General features: G+C 48.0%; 1 protein-coding gene across 2 annotated transcripts in view; it reads left to right on the forward strand.

Moving 5' to 3' along the window:
• The first annotated feature begins 523 nt into the window (after positions 1–523).
• The window catches only part of VASH2 (vasohibin 2), a 59,570-nt gene continuing 39,717 nt past the window's right edge, over positions 524–20,376 (forward strand). The window contains exons 1-3 of one of the 2 annotated variants that reach the window (XM_065401876.1): positions 524–799; positions 16,025–16,113; positions 19,545–19,601. In XM_065401876.1, the coding sequence (XP_065257948.1) occupies positions 524–799; positions 16,025–16,113; positions 19,545–19,601 (422 nt within the window). The remainder of the gene's footprint in view (positions 800–16,024; positions 16,114–19,544; positions 19,602–20,376) is intronic. The other variant, XM_065401877.1, reaches the window with a different exon arrangement.

Genomic DNA, 20,376 nt, shown 5'->3' on the forward strand with positions numbered 1-20,376 from the left:
TAATGTGACAGCCCTAAGCGTGATAAGCAGAGGGATCTAGCCAGGTCTAGGTCACTTGTCATCCCCCTTTGGGAACCCCCAGGGGTAATATGGAGCGAGATCTAGGTAGATTGCTATTGTCACCCTTGTGTGACGCCCTCGGGAGTTTTACAGGGGTGTCTCTCCAGATTGCTATTGTCCTTTTGTCTGTCAGTCTTAGTTGATACAGAAAGGGATCTAGCCATGTTGTTATCCTCTTGTGTGCCAGCCCTAGGTGATGCAGTAAGCTGAATGCTTTGCATAAACTCTGCTCCTCTTCTTCTGTTAACATGCTTTCTCTTTTCCTCTTTCTCATCCTCTGCTGGTTTTAGATTCAGCCCACAAGAGAATAAACCCAGCAGCACTCACGCTGGCTAATTTTAGCTAATAACCACTCTGCCTGATTGCTGTGGCAGCAAGTGAGAGATGGATAAGGTTTCCTTGTTGTGGCATTGAACTGTATACATACTTCCTACTTGGACTGCTCTCGCAATTCAAACCCATCATGACAGGCTCTACTTCCAATGCCCACCACTGCCCCCATCCCAAGGGAGCCAAAGGGGGCCGGTCAAGGAGCACCCATGCACGGCCTGTCAGCACTGCCAACAACGGGGGCTCGGAAGAAGAAGACAAAGATGGAGGGGTGCTTTTCCTCGTCAATAAAAGTGGCTTCCCTATCGATGGGCAGACCTGGGAGAGGATGTGGGTGCATGTGGCAAAGGTGCACCCTGCAGGCAGAGAGATGGTGGAGACAATAAGGAATGCTGCATACCTGGCTAAAGTAAGTGGCTCTAGGACTTGGGAGAACCCTGAGATCTCAAGAAACTTAGTACAGCAGTTGCTTTTCTCTGTCTCATGAAGCGTGTGTGTATGTTATAGCTTGAGTGCAAATAACAGCTATAGTTAAGGTTGCCTAAGTGTTTCCATTCTAAGCACCTGTTTTGCATCACGAATAATTTCTTGAAAACGTCACCTATGGGTTTCTAGGCTTGGTCTCTGCCAATATATGTATATGTTTGCAATTATTTGTTGACAGCTCTAATGCTGCAATGGCAATGCAAGTCTTCACTGCTGCAAAGATTTTTTTTTTTTTAACAGTGAGGTAACTATTGCATGTTAGTTATCTCAGTGTAAAATCCTAATAGATATATTATATTATTTGTATTGCTTCAGCACCTAGGAGCCCCAGGCATGGACCTCATTTTGCCAGGTGGGGTACATACACAGATCAAAAAGATGGTCCCTTCCCCAAAGAGATTATACTTAGATTGTAAGACAAGAGTCAACAGATGTACTCCCCCATCAGTTTGTCTGTACTCAAGGAAACCGATGATGATGGTCAGTATGATAGACTGTGGTCTCTGCACATCAGCAGCCTAACTTGTCAAGTTTTTTTTGTAGGCATCACAGCAAAAGCGAGCTTTGAGGAAGGATTTGAAGGTGGATAATGAGGTGGCTTTGCAGATGTGTACAGGGAGTGCCTACCCAGTGTGGAGTTTAAATGGGACCCTCTAAGGGTTAACTTGGTGAAAACTCAGCTGGAAGGAACACCAGCTCCTGAAGCCTGTGGGCCTGACAGTATACCTGGGGGGGAAATGGGAGAAAGCACAAAGATGTTTGTTTGAAAATTTAACAAGAGGGTAATGGTGACTGGCATCATGGGCCTGGGTGGAAGTGGGAGGCGACCTTACAATTCTGAATGACGGATAATAGGTAGGGTGGGGATAGGTCATGAAAGATTTTGAAAGGGAAGACAAGTCGCCTATATTTGATGTGATAGACAAGAGGGAGCGAATGGAGGAATGCCAACAGATGGGTAATGTGGCCAAAGCGATAGACTAGGGAAATGATCTTTGCAGCAATGCTCTGAATGGATCTGAGTGGGGCAAAATTGCATTTATGGAGGCCAGGGAAAAGGATGGTGTAGTAATCAAGATGCGAGATAACAAGAGCTTGGATGAGAGTTTTGCTGTGTGAAAGGACAAGAAAGGCCTTATTTTGCTGATGTTCTGCTGAAAGAATCTGCAAGATTTAGACGTGGACCTCTGTTTAGGTCCTCACATCCAGGCTGAGTTGCACTGTAGAGTTTACCACGAGGTAGCTAGTAGGCAAGGTTAGTAACTAGGATCCCTGTGCTTCTCTCTGCTCTGTGACACAGAGGAGAGCAAACACATGGAAGGAGGAGAAGAGACTTGGCCCAGATCCATAAAGGGACTTAGGCACTGCAATGCCTAACTTTTAGGCATCTAGAAAATCATTGGAACAACTTTGGGATCCACAAAGCGTGAGTTCGGTGCCTAGGCTCCCTATAAAAGCCAATATGCTAGGTGGGGAGATGCCTGAGCTAGCCAATGGGAGATGCCAAGAAGGGGGAGAGGGCTAAGCCCCACCCTTCTGACAGAGTTCAGCACCTAAGTCTGGGCTGCAGGGATGTGCCCATCTCTGCTTGTGGTTCACAACTGGGAACTCCTCTCCCGGAGTCAGGTGGCTTAGGTGCCTAAGCTGTTTCTTACAAGAATGAGTTAGGCATTTGCCTAGTGCCACACAACGGACCATTGGGATGGGGAGGAGGAGGAGGAGGAGGATCATGACTTCTTCTATAACTTTTAGCCCAGTAGTTAGGGTATTCCCCCAGGATGTGGGAGACACCCGTTCAGTTCCACCTTCTACTTCAGGGATGGCCAACCTGAGCCTGAGAAGGAGCCAGAATTTACCAATGAACATTGCCAAAGAGCCACAGTAATATGTCAGCAGCCCCCCATCCACTACCCCCTCCAACTCCAAGCGCCTCCCGCCCACTGGCAGCCCCACGCCTCCTGCAATCAGCTGTTTTGCAATGCGCAGGAGGCTCTGGTGGGGAGGGGGGAGGAGTGAGGGCATGGCAGGCTCGGGGGAAGGGGCAGGGGTTTTGGGGGAAGGGGTGGAGTGGTGGAAGGAACTGGGGCAGAGCAGGGGGTTGAGCAGTGAGCACCCCACAGCACATTGGAAAGTTAGCATCTGTAGCTCCAGCCTTGGAGTCATCACCTATGCAAGGAGTCGCATATTAACCTCTGAAGAGCCACAGGTTGGCCACCCCTGTTCTACTTGATGAGAAGGGATTTGGACAAGGGTTCCCCACCTCTCAGGAGAGGGCCTTAGCCATCGGACTGTGGGATACTGTGATGTTGGACTTCCTCTGTCTCTTCTGTTGAAGTTGAATAATTAATTAGGCCAGAGAGACAGTGATTCTCACTCCTTAGCTGAGTAGTTAGGGCACTTGAGAGGTGGGGGATCACTATTCAAATGCCTTATCAAGCAAAGAGGGAATTGAACCAGGGTTTCCCGTATCCCAGAGAAGTAACCTAACCTTTGGCCGAAAGAGTATAAGGGAGGCTGCCTCCTCCTGTCCCCAGGCATTTTGTGTGGAGTTAGGTATACTCAGAGCATGCCTACTGGATGGAGCCCCACAGGCAAGATAAGAGGAGGAGTGCCTATCTTCCCCCAGTTTGTGGATCGCTCTGGGACTTAGATGTAAGGATGCTTAAAGCAAGGCAGAAGTGCACATGCCCAGAGGCAGAAATATAGGCGCCCAGGGAACGTCTGCAGCAAAAATGTAGGCGCTGAGTGAGCTTAGGCACCTACAGGGTTAGGCAGCAGCTGAGTGGGGATTTTGTGGATTGCAGTGATGCCTAAATCTGGATTTAAGTTCCTTTGTGGATCTGGGCCTAAGTTTCCAGCTTTTTTCCCCTTCCCTTGAGCTTGCAGGAGCCCCTCTATCTGAACACCGCACAGCTGTGGCACTGCCTGTGGCAACCAGGAGCAGTCACTCCCCAGGATTCTTCCCCTCAGGCTCAAACACAGGAGTTATTTCCTCCAGAAAGTCAGCAGTCCTGATCACCACATCACCTCTCCTACTTGGAGGGCGTAGAGCTCAGGCGCAGCGTGGAGAACCCATAGCAGCCCATCCCAAAGGATCCACTCGTCTGGAACATCCCTTCCCTGTGGAGCGTCAGGTTCTCTTGGAGTTTGGAGGCCCACACTCTGTTCCCTTTAAGGCTGTAAAGCCCTGCCCCTGGTAGGAGCATGGAGCGGAAACCCTACAAGACGAACTGGCTGAATCAAATGGAATTCTTGAATTCTCTTCCCTGCTCCTTGAAGGGCTTTACTGCAAGGGTGTTTGGCCTAGCAAAGTAACTAATATGGAAGTTGGAAAGGTAAGTGACTGAGTGTCCCTTAGCCAAGTCTTCCCTGGGGAGGTGTTTCTCAAATGACAGTTAAAATCCATGTGAAGTGGGAACGTTTGACTTCAGCATGTCATGCTTCCTCTGAAGTGTCAGGTATGTCCTGGACAGAGGTCAATGCTATTGCATGTGGGCCATTGGTCTTTGCTGCTACGGCAGTTCCTGGGTCTTATAGGAAATAGCTAAGATGAAATGCTGTTAGATGAAGGGTCCATCTGCACCTGGTGGAATGAAGCACCTGTCATGCTTTCATTAATGGCATGGAAACGGATCAAGCTTTCTAAACCAATGGCTAAAGTGTTTCCAATACAGACTGAGAGGGGATGGCGGGGGGAGCTCACAATCACAATGTGTTGACCATCACAGTCAGCAACAGTTGGGTTCCTAGTGTAGTTCCTGTTGCTTATTTCTTTGATTTTCCTCTCCCCTGTTAATATAATAGCGTGGACCAGGTCTTGTCCTGGAATATGATCTACTCCTGCTTAGGAGTGCAATATTGTAAACTATGGTACTAATGATAACATCATAGCTGCTTGGCTGCTGACACTTTACTATGCTACTCACAGGCTCATGGAGTTTTTCTTTGCATCATGTTTTGTGGCATCTTTTAGCTCAGCCATAGTCAATTTGTGTTAGGAAGAGATTGGATTTGGGATCTTGTACAATGCATCAGGTACTAATTGGGGGGAGGGATAGCTCAGTGGTTTGAGCATTGGCCTGCTAAACCCAGGGTTGTGAGTTCAATCCTTGAGGGGGCCATTTAGGGATCTGGGGCAAAAATCTGTCTGGGGATTGGTCCTGCTCTGAGCAGGGGGTTGGACTAGATGACCTCCCTTCCAACCCTGATATTCTATGATTGTCTTTTCTAGCAGGTTCTGCTCTTTGTGTATCTGGCAACACTCTTCCTGGTGATTGTCTTTAGATTTAGACGCTCTTGTGGACCCTTTAGCTGACTTGAAACACTTTATTTTTAATCTGGTTTGTGTGGGCGATAGTGGTAGTGGTGTGTAGACTGTAAGACACGCACACTTTTTCCGTTCAGAGTACAGAGGGCTAGACAAGGTGTGTAGGCCGCCTTGTACCTGTAGATTTCCTCTCAGGTAGAAAGGACTGAAAGGTCAGAGTTCCATTGATGACTTCACCGTTGATCAGCATCTCTAGTTGCTATTAGAAGATAGCAAAGCACATACTGGACTTGATTCTCTCCCCTTGCTTTCCAGTCCCAAAGGGTTTGCTGCATCATATGACTTACACTTGGAATGTCTGTGGTGATTGATGAAGCAACTGGTGAACGAGCAGAAACATTCCAAGTACACCAGCATGCTGAAGGCCACCTGATATAGCTGAACGCTGGGGAGCACTGGTGGTGTTTTCCTTCTTCGCACTGTATTTCAGTATCTTCAGAGTTGAATCCCCATTCCATGTTATGTACATGGGAGCCCCGTAATAGTGTAGAGATAACACTTGATACCTGTCAAACTAGACAGCTGATAGCTTCATGTGTTCTGTTCCTGAAAGGTCAGGCTACTAATTCCTGATCAGTGGGAGAAGAATTACTATCTCCTAGTGCTTCATTCTCCTTCCACTATGGTGCAACAGGAGACCTCCTGGCACTGGGTGACTGGCACCTTTAAGGGGAAATGGGCCCAGTCCCACCTGTGACTAGTTAGCTGCCTCACAGCTGATCCCAGGGGACAAGTGATTGCCTGAAGAGCACCTGGTCCTTATAGAGGCCCACAAATGCTCAGTTGGGCTGGTGAACTACAAGGAATAGAAAATGGAGCCCCAGTTCTTAGATGGGGCCTAGGTAAATGGGCTGGGGAAGGAGAGAATTGTAGGGCATGGAAAGGCTCCTATAGGAGTCCCTGGGTCAGGGCACTGGCTGAGAGAGGTGAGAGAAAAGTCTCTGGGAGCTGTAGCCCGTGTGGGGCAGAAGAACTTATTTATTTTGATATTTTGCCTAAGTGTCTGGTTAACCAATAACTTGTGCCTAGAGGCCAGGGCCTAAAGTAGTCACTGGTGTAGCACCGATCTTGCTCAAGCTGGTAAGAGAGTCCACTAGCTTGCACCTTCCTTCTAAAAAGCGAATCTTACTCTCTTTTATATTTGCAGTAATTAAAAGCTGAACCTGATTTCTATTCACATAGCTACTTGCATGAATTTGATGAGTTCAATTTGGATTCTGAATCATTTTAATTCCCAGTGATGGGCAATGAGTTTTCCTCCCTTTCCAGAAAGTTGCATTTGACTGAACTAATCATCTTAGCATTAGCCAGGTCTACACTAACCCCCTAATTCGAACTAAGGTACGCAACTTCAGCTACGTGAATAACGTAGCTGAAGTTCGAAGTACCTTAGTTCGAACTTACCTCGGTCCACACGCAGCAGGCAGGCTCCCCCGTCGACTCCGCGGTACTCCTCTCGTCTAGCTGGAGTACCGCAGTCGACGGCGAGCACTTCCTGGTTCGACTTATCGCGTCCAGACAAGACGCGATAAGTCGAACCCAGAAGTTCAATCGATCGCCGCCGAACTACCGGGTAAGTGTAGACCTACCCTTAGACTCACTACCTCTTACTGTAGAGCAGTAAGCAGCTTCTGAGTTTGTCTGTTGGGCTGCTGTTAGTGGGACAGATGTAAATTACAGAAACACAAGGCTGATTTTTCTCCCTTTCCCTCCCAACACCGGATTCTCTGGAAATGAAGACGTCTCCCTAAAACACTGATTGAGCTGTTGGTTTGGAAATGCCAGCATCTTCAGGATTATCCCCGTTCCCACCCTGCCCCCATCTTCAGTTTATTATCAGTGCCTAGTAAATTGTACTAGTCCTTTAGATAGTACTTTTGCTATAGTGCCAGCTAGCCTTGGCTCTCAAAGTGCCTTGCAAATGCTAATGAATGAAGCCTCCCAACAGTCTCTCTGATGGCTCCACTCTGCTGAGTAATAATGGGAGTACTTACAGAGGGAGGGCACAGAATCAGGCCCTGGGGTCAGTAAGTATTACACAGCGGAGACTGAGGTGCAGAGGCATTAAGTGACTTGCACAAGGTCATGTAGGAAGCCTGTGGCGGGGCTAGCAATAGAACCCATATTGCTTGAAACCTGGTCCTGTGAAAAGTACTAGCCTCAAGACAATCCCTCCTCTCTGTGTGGGCTTTAATACAGACTTTGGAACTGACTTTGATCTCACCCATATCTTATACTGGGGTAGCCCCCTTGACTTCAGTGGAATTATTCTTGAATAACATTGGTATGAGATCAGAATCTGCCCCTTTGTCATATGTCTCTGTTAATCTGTCATTCACTTTATAATTCATGAATGGCTGGGTTCATGTTTCCTTCCATCCTGTGCTCCTTCAGCTGTTCAGTTATCCCATTACAAACTCTTGCAGATGTCTTGCATCTGTTGGGACATGTGGCTATGACTGGAATGCTCTGTTTTTGAGGGCATAGTATTGACACAGAGCCACGCTTCGCTTTTAAATGGGAGGTTAAAACTTTGCTGCATTAGCATTTCATGCATTGTTGGTATGGAATGAGCAGGTAGAATTGTGGGAGGACTGATCTTAGCACCTTTGTCTGGAGTAGTTGCCAACTCTAGGTGTAAACTGAATGGAAAAATGCAAGTTGGAGGCTTGGAACTTACCCCTAGTTGCTTAGCCTAGTTGTAAATGTGCTAAAACAGCGGTCCTCAAACTTTAGCAACCCGAGGACCCCCATTTTGATTTAAAAATTTTTGTGGACCTCCAACCATCCCGCTCAGCCCCAAGCCCTGCCCCCATGCCACCCCTTCCCCCAAGGCCCCACCCCACTCCTGCCCCTCCTCTTCCCCACCTCTTTCTGCCCCCTCCCCCAAGCACACCCCATCCCCACTCCTCTCCTTCCCTTCCCTCCCTCCTAGCACCTCCTGCACGCCGGGAACCAAGGGTACTTCAGGGGGTCTGCTGGCCCCACTGATCAACTCCTCCTCCCTCAACTCTTCCTGCACGCTGCTGAACAGCTGTTCCCCGGCATGCAGGAGGCACTGGGAGGGAGGGGGAGGAGTTGATCAGCAGGGCCAGCGGACCCCCTGGAGTACCCTCGCAGACCCCAGTTTGAGAAATGCTGTGCTAAAAGATGTTAGTTTAAAATTATCTTATCCAGCTAGTGCTACTCAAGGTATTAAAAAAATAATAAAGCGAATTGAGATTTTTAGTTTTTGGAGTTCTTTGTTTATAAGACAGTCCTCAGATATAAATTTCAGAAGTTCACTTGGATTCCATGGGCCAAATTCATCCTTAGCATAACTGTAGTGATCAGTAGAGTTATTCCAAAGAATAATTTGGCCCTATATATTTTACTCAAAGTCTCTGTCTCTGAGTAAGTACACAGATGACGTGAACTACACTATAGAGAACTGTATTATTATTTGGAGGGAGGTTTCCACAGGCTATTTCTACTTGTGATACACTCCTCTATAGGTGATGTTCTGCAGGGAGTAGTGAGTAGCTGTCCACTGACAGTCAGTGCCACTGAAGACAAACTGTATGTGTTCCCTTGGTTTTCAAATGAGAGCGGCAAATGGTGCTTCAGAAAGTAGGGTCCATGTCACTTCACTTCCTGCATGTGGTAAGGAGAAGAGAGACTCCTCAGTGGGGACAGCACAGGAGAAAGAGACTAATGGGTTTCTGAAACTGAAATTTCCTGAGGAGACATAGGACCTTTGGTCTGACAGCTCTGTCAAGATATGCAACAGTACTAACGTGGGGTGACATCCTGGCTCTATGTATGGTACTTATATGCCCCCCCCCCCCGCCCCATTGCCCTAGTATCTGAGCACTCCGCAAGCTTTAATGTGTTTATCCTCACGACGCCCCAGTGAGGTAGGGAAGTTCTGTTGTCCTGTTTTACACACGGGGAACAGAGGCCCAGTGATTTGTCTGTACCCAGGTCTCCCCAGGCTTAGGCTAGTGCCTCAACCACAGGACCATCCTTCCTCCCTATTCTGCTCTATAGAAGTCATGAGCAAAACTTAAGTGGAGCTAGGTTTTAACCTCCTGGTATTTATTTAAGACACTGGTTTTTATAATTGCAAATAGAATAACACCTGCTCACACAGTGTTAATAATCTTCAGCATTCGAGCTCTCTATCTTTATTTAAATTTGCTATGCAAATTCCTGGCTGTTTGATGCTTATACTAAAAGTTTCACTTAAATATATGTGTTATCTGCTGGCTAGTTTTTAGATCCATCTTTCTCATCAAACACAGAACCTGTTCACCTCTTCGTTTTCCCATCCCCCCGACTGCTGGACCTAGAACTAACAAGGTTTTCAAAGCAATTACCTGTACCCCTCTATAGATATTCAGGTAATCGAATTAACATGGAGAACTTGTCCTTCTAACAGCTAGATATGTCTGGCACAATGTCTTTCCTGATCAGCCTCTTGACTCTGTGCTGGGTTGGCCAGCTCAGGACTCTGTTAAAGGGAACTATATCAGCCTCAGAAGTGCCTAATCCTGGGCGAGGCTGAGCACCTGCTGTTTCCGTTAACTTCAGTGGGAGTTGCAGGTGCCCAGCCCTTTTGATGATCAGGCCCTGACTGGGGCTAAGGATGGCAATGTTGTTCTAGAGCCTGCTCCTGCTCCCATTGTAAACCATGGCAAAATGTCTATTGACTTCCATGGTGCTAGACTGGGCCCTAGTGTGTAAGTGTTGTGTTGTCTGCAGTAGCATTCTGATTCTCCAGGCCGTGTCAGCTCTGCTCAGACGGAGTGCAGAGGGGAGGGTGCAGGGAAATGGTTGCAACTCCTTGATGTAGGGCCGCATGTCCCAGGGCAAGTTAGGGCGGAACAGGGCAGCCCAGTTTATGCCACTGGCATAATATTCTTCATGGACGTTAAGCCAGTGGAAGCTCAGTTGCAGTGGAGCTTTGTTCCACCACACCCCCTTCTAGGGTTGCCAACTTTCTGATTGCAGAAAACCGAACACCCTTGCCCCGCCCCCCGCTCACTCCATTCCCCCTCTCTCCATCGCTCGCTCTCCCCCAGCCTCACTCACTTGCCATGCAGGGGGTAGAGGGTTGGGGTGCGGGAGGGGCTGAGAGCTCCGGCTGGGGGTGCGGGCTCTGGGGTGGGGCCAGAGATAAAGGGTTTGGAGTGTGGGAGAGGGTTCAGGGCTGGGGCAGGGGGTTGGGATGTGGGGGGAGGGCTCCAGCTGGGGGTGCAGGCTCTGGGATGGGGCCAGAGATAAAGGGTTTGGAGTGTGGGAGAGGGTTCAGGGCTGGGGCAGGGGGTTGGGATGTGGGGGGAGGGCTCCAGCTGGGGGTGCAGGCTCTGGGATGGGGCCAGAGATGAAGGGTTTGGGGTGAAGAAGGGGGCTCTGAGCTGGGGTTGGGTGCAGAAGGGGGTGAGAACTCCAGCTGGGCATGCCGGCAATGGGTTGGGGCCAGAAATGAGGGGTTCAGGGTGTAGGAGGGGGCTCCCAGGCTAGGGCAGAGGGTTGGGGTGCAGGCTCCAGCTGGGGGTGTGGGCTCTGGGGTGGGACAGGGAGGAGGGGTTTGGGGTGCCGGAGGGGGCTCCAGGCTGGGGCGGGGGGTTGGGGCACAGGAGAGGGTGTGGGCTCTGGGAGCGATTTTGGTTTCAGGAAGAAGCTCAGGGTTGGGGCAGGGGGTTGGAGTGCAGGAGAGGGTGCGGGGTGTTAGCTCTGGGAGGGAGTTTGGGTGCAGGAGAGGGCTCAGGGCTGGGAAAGGGGGTTGGAGTGCAGAAAGGGGTTTGGGCTCCCAGCTGTGTCTACCTCAGGAGGCTCCCGGAAGCGGTGACATGTCCCTCTGGCTCCTAGGCACAGGGGCGGCCAGGGGGCTCTGTGCGCTGCCCCCATCTGCAGGCGCCACCCCTGCAGCTCCCATTGGCTGCGGTTCCCGGCCAATGGGAGCCACGGAGCCAGCACTTGGGGCAGTGCACAGAGCCTCCATGGTGGCCCCTGCGCCTAGGAACCTCAGGGACATGCCATCTGCTTCCAGGAGCTGCGCGGACCCAGGGCAGGCAGGGAGCCAGGGCAGGTAGGAAGCCTGCTTTAGCCCCGCTGTGCCACTGACCATACTTTTAATGGCTCGGTCAGCAGTGCTGACCGGAGCCACCAGGGTCCCTTTTCAGCTGGGCGTTCCAATCGAAAACTGGACGCCTGGCAACCCTACCCCTTTTCCCCGCCCCATTCTCCAACATGCCCCTTCCTTCTCTTTCTGCTGGGATAGGAGGGTGACTCATAAAGTTGCTTCTATCACTCTTCTGGTAGTGGAGAAGGTGAATTCTCAGCAGGGTTTGCCCTAACAGACTGGAGAGGCTGGCCCATAGATTTCTCTTGCATTATATTGGTTTTCAGACCTACATGGGAAATATTTGTCTCAGTGTTACCTGTCCTGGGCATCCATGTTCTCTTGTTTGCTCTAGTTAACAGTCTTTCCCTAGCAGTTTTGGGGGGTGAGAAGAAAATTGAAGAGTGGCCTGTCTGGAGTTAAGCTATTTAATTTCTACTAATCTGTTTTGCTTCCAGGCTTTATTGTAAGAGGCTTTCAACCTGAGGTGCTTGCTTTGCCTGGTGTATCACATCTAACAAATATTACCCTTGAATGCGTGAACAGAATTCTGTCACAGCATGAAGGGCCAAATCTGGGTCTGAGCAGCCTGGGTGCATTGGGAGGAAGAGGTTGAGAGGGCTCAGGAAGTTGTAGCAGGTGGCTTGTGCTTTGGGAGCAGAAGTGGGGGAGGCCAGCCAGCACTGCCGTCAACACTAGTAGCCTCAGAGATGTGTGTCTTGGTGAGGACCCGGTCTCACTGGATGGTGCCTGTAGAGCTACTTGCAAAGAAGCGCTCGCTGCCCAGTGCCCTGGAGTCATTACCCATAGGCTTAGTGCCTCCACAGCCACCTTCCTCTCTCTCTCTCTCACTCTGGCACTGCCTGTAGGTTCCCTGTGTGTTTGAGCACACGAGGTTTGAAAGTATTCTTGCAGGGCTTGAGCTGTAAGCACTTGGAAAGTGCCGGCTGGAGCATGGAGAGCTCCACAGAAAACAAACGTCTGTTTTTCCCTTGCTGCCCAATCCTACAGGGTGCTGAGCACCACCTGTGAAATGCTGAACATCTTCAGCTCCCACTGAAGTCAGTGAAAGTTGAAGGTGCTCAGTGCTGTGCAGGATCAGGTCCTTGGTTGCTACTTTGGGGAAAAATTGTCTGCTGTGTGGTTCTGAGACACAGCAGGGTTCCCTGGTTGGCCTTCCTGGATTCCAGGCAGACCCATCCTTAATGCTTTAACATAATTGATAGTGGAATGGTTTCAAGCATAACAGTCTTGCAAATCTGACCTTTCCTGAGCCATGTAGTGTCTGTCTGTGAGAGCCTGTGTGCACCTCACATGATTAAAAAAAGATAAAAATCATTTTAAACTGCATTCTCTGACTTCATATACATACAAAACTTCAGTATCTAGTCATTCCTAATGGGACACTGTGAGATTATTGATTATTTATAGGGTGGTAGCATCCAAGCGCCCCAATCAGGATTGGGGTCTCTATTAGGTGCTGTACAAACATAAAGGGTTGGAGTGCTTGGTGTTGGCCTGAGTCGGCTTCTCTGGAAGTCAATGGGAGTTTTCACAGTGGGAGCAGAGTACGGCTAACTGAGTGCTTTTGAATAGCCCACCCAAAGTGTGGGTGTGTCTGTGTAACATAAAAAGAAAGGGGTGATTTTACTCTTACGATTACAGCAGCATAAATGACTAAACCTGAAATTATTTGAAACAATCCATGTTATTTTTCACCATTTTTACTCTGTGTGCAGCAGCACAGTGTCCCAATGGTTGGGTTGCAAGAAGTAAAGGGGAATATTTTGCCGGCAGACACAAAACATTTCTTTGTTTAACTATTAATTTATTTAGGAGGTTTTAACAGGTTTACAAATCCTTGCCATGTAAATATCAGAGACAAAATAATGATCATTATAACTGAGCTTTTGTTTAGAGAGACCTTATAGATTGATATAATAATCAGATCACTCTGTTTTACATAGTGTTACCATAATACTGAATGAGTCTCTTTACACTACCCATGTTGATGCTGACAAATATTTTTCTCCCCTAAAAGCTATTTTTAAAAAAAACCTTATTAACAGACATGAACTTTCCATACAAATATTAACAAATCTGGTTCATAACCTGTGTTTGTTACCATTAAAAGACACATTTGTGTTTGGTCAATGTCTTATTGTTTGGGGGGGGGGGGGTTGTTTTGTTTTTTGTTCAAACTCCGAAAATGGTAACCATACATTATAAATGTCTTGATCCTAGGCTGTCATATTTTCCATTGAAAGGATTTCCCATACTTTATTTCTCCATGTAACTGATGTTGGAGGATAGTGTGTATATGTGTGGGGTTTTTTTGTTTTTTTGTTTTTGAAAAAGGACCGATCGCGCATCTGGCTGCTAGTAGCAATTGTCTAAAACCTATAGTTTGGGCCTAACCTGTCTGAGTCTTCTAAACACCTCGAGTGAAAGGACCTATTGAAACTAGTAGAAGTTTTGCTATTGGCATGAACAGTGTCAAGATTTTACCCACTCTTTCTGAGCATTGCTCTCCTGATACCCAACCCATGGATGTGTGAATTGCTCAGTCTGTGTTAATATCATTATTACAAATACACATTGTCTACTTGAAATTAGGCTTATAATGATTGCAGTTGTTACTTGTTCAGTACAGCATTCAAACTAGTTTAAAATGATAAATTGGAGTTCAAATGTATTAGGCAATCGGAATTGGGTACAGCTGCAGTATAGCAGTTTACTGAAGGGATTTGCAGGAAATATTCAGGAGTTTGGGAAACAATCTGAAACTATTCTACTATTCAAGCAATAACCATCACAAGGTATGGGGAGGTAATTCTTAAGGCCAGTTCTGCCTTCAAATACGTGGGTGCAGTTCCCAAAGGACTGCAATCCATGCACTCATCACTTGTTTTTCCCATGGAATTGTATCATGTTTCTGATGGTAGAATTGGGCCCTAAGACCTACATATTCAAAACCTGTGGTGATTTTTTGGTGCCCAGTCTGTGATACTTTAAAGGGACCCTTTTTCCCCCAGGAAGTGCTGATTGCCCACTCTTTGAAAACCAGGCCCCTTTAAGGTGTCTCAAGCAGGCACCCAAAAATGGAGTCCTCAAAATTGCTAGACACTTTTGAAAAGTTTGGCCTAGTATTTTAAATAAACAGCTCCTCCTGAACTTGGTTCCCTAATACAAGTGCTTTATGCTTAACAAATTGGTATGTCTGTAATGCAGGGATAGTGGTGTCTGGCTACTGCCTTCTGCAGTGGTTAGTGAAGTTACGGCTTTTATTTATTTATTTATTGTGTCGTGTTAATTCATTAATCACTCATACAAAAGGATGAAGAATGCTGGGTAAAATAATGAGCCCTATAATGCTGGCACAGAAGGAGCTTTAGTAAATATCCTGGGGAAGTTCTAGACTGGCAGTGATGGGCAGAGACTGAGATGTGTCTCCTCAAGGCAGTGATGCAACATTGTTTGTTTGATTTGGTGAAATTGGCTTTAAACGGGCATGGAGCTAGAACTGACCTTGAAGCTGGTCCTGTCCAAAAAGGCTTGAACCGGTAAATGCCTGAGTCCTTCCTGTGAACTACTGAATGTCCCAAATTCCCACTGAAAACTAGTTGGGGTTGAGATCAATTGGCACCTCAAAGTCTTGGGTCGGGATTAGGTCATTGTAAACTAGTGAGCTCGTTGACCAGCCCTCAGACCAAAGAACACTCTCCAGCCACGGGGTGCCAGTCCCTTTCTTCATGGCTTCAATTATTTCTTCAAAATAAAAACTAGTTAACACAATCTGAACATATCAATTATGCCCTTTAACCCAGCGCTTACAGGATTGCACTGCACAGGCCGTCTGCCTGGGAGTCTCTCATGAATTGGAGGACAGATTTTTAAAGGTATTTAGGTGCCCAGTGGAATTTACAAAAAGCTCCTAACTCCCATTGACTTCCAAAATCTGGCCCCAACTGATCTTCAAGCTGTCACCTGAGCCCTAGCCCCACAGCCTCAGCAGGGAAGGCAGCTAATTAGTCACAGGTGAGGGCAGTCCCCTTCCCCTTCCCCCATGACCATTATAATGTGGCAGGACAGTACGGCAAAAGCTGAGCTGGGACTGCCTGATGAATCCTTGAGCTTTGCCCCTGCCAGCAGACTTAGGGTCCAGTGCTGCACTCCGTTAATGAGCCCTGACCACCAGCAGATGGAAAAATTTGTATTGTCAAAGTTGCTCTTTGTCTCCATTCATCACTCTCTCTCTCTCTCTCTCTCTCTCTCTCGATAGATAGATAGATAGATAAAACCAGAGATTAAAATTGAAGTTAATACTCTAAAGAGTCCGGAACAAATCCAGCATTGGGATTCCATTAATCTGAGTGAAATTGGTTTTTCTAGTTTTAAAACGCAAACGCTTTTGGTTTCTCTGCCAGGATCTCTCAGTCTAGGATGATATTTAAAGGCTGCCCCTTCCTCATGCCAGTGGTCCCACCAGAGAAGATGCAGGGTAACTCCAGTGAACGTATAGTTCACATTGTTGTAACCGAGATCAGAATCTGCACTATTTACATGGGGCTGATTGCTTTCATATGGGGTTTTCACTCTCGGGTCCTAAACTCTGAATTGTATCCCTTTAAGCACCTGCCTTGAGAGCCGAATTGTTCTAGCTGCTGTCCTGGAAGCAATAACCAATATCATCTTTTTATCCTTTTTGTTTTCAGCCTTCAGTGCCGCCAGTGCCAAACTACAGGCTCTCCATGTCTATCCCAGAATGGCTTCAAGCAATACAGAATTACATGAAGATGCTGCAGTATCCTTCTTGAGTTTGGCCCTAGGGTGGGTGGCAGAGTCATTACACTCTGCATTGAACCCACAGGGTAACTTACTGAAACACGAGGCTGCCACAAAGGCAGAGGATAATTCAGGAGGGAAAAAACTCCCACTCTGCCAGCGCTTGTGGAGATTTGTGACACCACCTAAGTGTCGAGCTCCTCATTCTGGTCTTCAGGGCCACACAATTAGCTCTTAGTGACACTGAGCAGAATTTAACTGAAGTGCCAACTCAATAGATGAATAGGAATGTTCAGAACAACCTCATAAGCCAATTTCAAAATGATCAGCATTCACGGCGCCTGGAGTAATATATTCCAGCCTCTCCCGATAGCTCACTTTCAGTTTGCATTGCCACTATCCACCCCTTTCCCAATCTAGCTGCAGCCTGTGATTACAGCGTTTTTCCCCGCCAGGCTGAATCTGACCCTCACCTTCTCAGCCACAGCTAATGCTTTTCACTGAGGGAGGGATTCGGCTGCCCCTGGGCCTGTGCGCCAGGAGGTGGGCTGCACTTGCTCAGCTACCTGAGAGTGGACTCCAGAAGGGCATACAAGTGGCCTCCTTCTCCCCTCAACTTGAGCCACTGCTCAAGCAAAACACACAGACAGAGTGCCCTGCTGCATTTCTGCTTGGGGACTTTTGCTGCTGCTCTCCCCACCGGGAAGCAAAGTGCCGGGAATGGAGATGGAGACCTGGTCCTGACCTCTCCAAACCAGCCCCCCCGAGTGAGGCCTGCACGTCTGTGAGCATGCCCTGGGGTAGAGCTTGATGGTTAGGGGAGAGCCACTTCTCAGTTTCTTGGCTTTTATGGATTTAATCAGAACCTTACATGCATTTCTTCCCCTTCTCTCCCCACCGCTGAACATTGATTGTGTTTCCACGGCACATGGGCAGAGTGATGGAATGAGCAGTCACTGGCCAGAATATTTACTCCTGGGGGAATTCTGTGCCACTGCGCATGCATAGAATTTGTCCCCCGCAGATTTCTTTGCTTCAACAGAAAATTGACTTTCTGACGGGGAAGCAAAGGGAAGCCACAAGAGCGGTCATGCGACCCTCCCCAGCAGTATGTTTCGGGTGCTCAGGGCAGCTGGCAGAGAGGTAAATTACTGTGGGGCGGGGGGCAGGACTGGAGAAGATCTGGCTGGTGGCTCCTGCCCTGCGCTGAGCTCAGCTGTTAGTCCCGGATAGGCAGGGGAGGACGGGACTTCCTCTTCCTCGGCACGGCATCTGGGGCCGTATCAGACCCACCCCCAGATATCTGCCCCAGCTGTAGGAAGCTCTACAAACTGCTCCCACCGCTCCGTGCTTCCTGCACTCATCACTCCTCAGCTGCAGGGGGAGGGATCCCTGTACGGGGAGCTGCTCCCCCATCCGCCCAACCCCCATTCATCCAGACCCCCTCACACCCAGACCCTCCTGCCGAGCCTCACCCCCCCCGCACCCAGAACCCCCCCGATGAGCCCCGCTCCCCCTGCACCTAGACCACCCCAACAAGCCACCCACACCCAGATCACCACCCTACCGAGCTCCAAGCAGCTGCACTTGGATCCCCACCCCAGAGCCTCACTCCCCCAGCATCCGGACCCCCCACACCTTTTTAAGCCCCCCACACCCAGATTGCCCCACACAGAGCCCTTTCAACCCACATCTGGATGCTCCCACATTAAGCCCTCCACTTTTGGATCCTGCATTGCTGAGCCTGCCTGCCCACACCTGGTGCACTTGGCATGGAGGGATAGGGCCCTTGGGTGTTTCGGGGGCAGGTCTGGTCCTTGTGCTGTGTCAGGGTTGGGTGCAGCCTCACTGCTGAGTCCGTATCCTGGGGGGGGAGGGAAGCTGCACAGTGATCTCCCACCTCTGTGCAGCCGGTGGCCTGTGCTCCCCAATGCCATGCTGGAGCCTCCACATTTATTTGACAAATAAAATTTGCAGAATTTTAAAATATTGTGCGCAGCATTTTAAATTTTTTGGTGCAGAATGCCCTCAGGAGTAAATATTGAATTAGCCTCTTTCATCTTGCTCCATTTGCCAGTTATTTCTGCCCTCTTGTAACTTTTTTTGGGGTCTTTATTGGATGGAAAAGCAGTGGAGATTGAAACAACGGCGCATGAGGGGCTGGTGAGCATTTGGAGGGAAAACAGGTAGTTGGAAGAGTATCCAAAAATAGCAGGAAGTTTGGTAGGCCAGGCAGAGCAGCAATAAAGATCAAAGCACCAGCAGAAGTTACAGCAGCAGCTGAACCTGAGCGGGAGAGGCATGGCTAACCTGTTGTTTAGAGAGCACATAATTTGGGCTAGGTTTGGACCTGGAATTTCTTTACTCCTTGGTGCATGATTGCTACTCAGACACAGTGAGCTCTGTTAATATGCATTAAAGGGAGGAACGGTGTGATGCAGACAGGAGGCTCTGTCACACTATGAAATGCATATGTGGGATTTTTAAATTTAAAAAGTAGACACCATTCTACTTGGTAGGTGCTAGAGATGGCCTAGAGAACTCAAAGTTTGGATCCAGACCTAAACAGGCTTCAAAGTCTGCTGGGTTTCAAATGCAGGGTTTTGGTTTCTCATTGAGGGCTATCATGCCCCTCTGTTTCACGCAGACTGCTCCGAGTAAGGGCAACCCAGCTCAGACCTCAGGCTCTGTTTTGTCTGTAGGGCCTGATTTTCATAAGCGCTGAGCATCCACAACTCCAGCTGAAGTCAGTGGGAGCTGCGGGTGCTCAGTTGTTCTGAAAATTCACACCACTGGGGCGGAGAGTCAGAGGTACATTCAGTTAAATGGGCCTGACATTTTGTTTTTCCACTAGCGCGCTGTGTGCTATGAGCTTGTGGCTCATTCCTCACCGCATATTGTTAACAGATGTTCTCGTTGTCTTGCTGTCACGGAGAATGACTTGCATCTGTTTATATTCGGAAATTATCAGCCACATGTTGCCTATAGGGAAACCTACATGAATAGCACGATTCTTTTTGCATGAAGGGGAGGTTATGAGCATTCTTTAACAATGAATGAGGTGGACTGTTCTAGATAGATTTATAAACTTTACTTCTCTTTTCCATTGTGATTCTTTCCTTCCCCATCCCCCATACTAACAGGAGAGAGATCTGAGATGGCAAGAAAATTAATAATTATCTCTTGCAGCATTTAATATTTGGATCAGATTTAACAACCTCTTTCACTTGCGTCTCCTCACAGTTGAGAAAATAGAATTCAGTTTTATTTCACATATATAGGATTTAATTTCTGTCATGAGAGTCGGTGGCTTTTTAGTACCTGCTTTATGCTTTCAGCGGAAATTACGATTTGAGAGTGAGAAGAGACTTTCCATCACCTTGGTGAGCTTTATTGTTTTGTTGTCTGACTCTTTCTTAAAGTTACTTTACTTTAAATGACAAAATCCAGATACAATCACACAGGAACTCAGTTCTTTGAAATTAGGAAAACAAGACCTCTAAGTGGGTAAGTGGCATCTGCCTGCCTGCAGATTGGTTTGGTTCTCTTACATTCCTGAGGCTCTGAGATAATCTAATTCTTTTCCTGGACAGGTATATACAGATCCTCAGCTGGTGTAAACTGACATAGCTCTGTTGAAGTCATCAGCTAAGGATCTGACCCATGGTTTCTCTCTCCTGTACTTCACTGTGACTGTAATCATAAATGCCTGGCCCGAGTACAGTTTGCAATTGAGACAGATGGCAGTTCTGGGATGAATCTGGAATCGATTGAGAAAGTCCAGTACTCATCTCTGTGACTGCTTCCAGTCTGGGTCATTATGATGGAAGTCTTCCTTGCTTCCTACCTATATCCCTCCCCTCTTCCCCCGTTTACTGTCTACTCAGATAGTATAACCCCCCATCTGCCCCATGGCTTGTTTTCCTATGTGGTGCTGCCCTGTTGACTTCACATTCCTTCCGTACGTTCGTATGTAGATGGATGTCCGTTGTGTTAGCTTTCATCTGACAGAGAGACAGGTGAATAAACAATCTGACAGGAAACCTGTTTCTCCACCTCTGCTGTGATACAGAATCTAAAAACATATTTTCCGTATACTGTATGTACACTTCACAACGGTATTAACAACCAGTGTGACCCTGGTTTTCATTTAAGACCTCACATGACGGTCTTTGTTGAACCAGAATCTAGCAGAATCAGGATATTCCTGTAACCCCCTGGCAACGAGGGGGGGGGGGGTCTAATGTCAGTCATTTCCTCTATTTACCCATTTATCTCTATC

The sequence above is a fragment of the Emys orbicularis genome, chromosome 3 (assembly GCF_028017835.1).
Source record: "Emys orbicularis isolate rEmyOrb1 chromosome 3, rEmyOrb1.hap1, whole genome shotgun sequence".
NCBI lineage: Eukaryota > Metazoa > Chordata > Testudines > Emydidae > Emys > Emys orbicularis.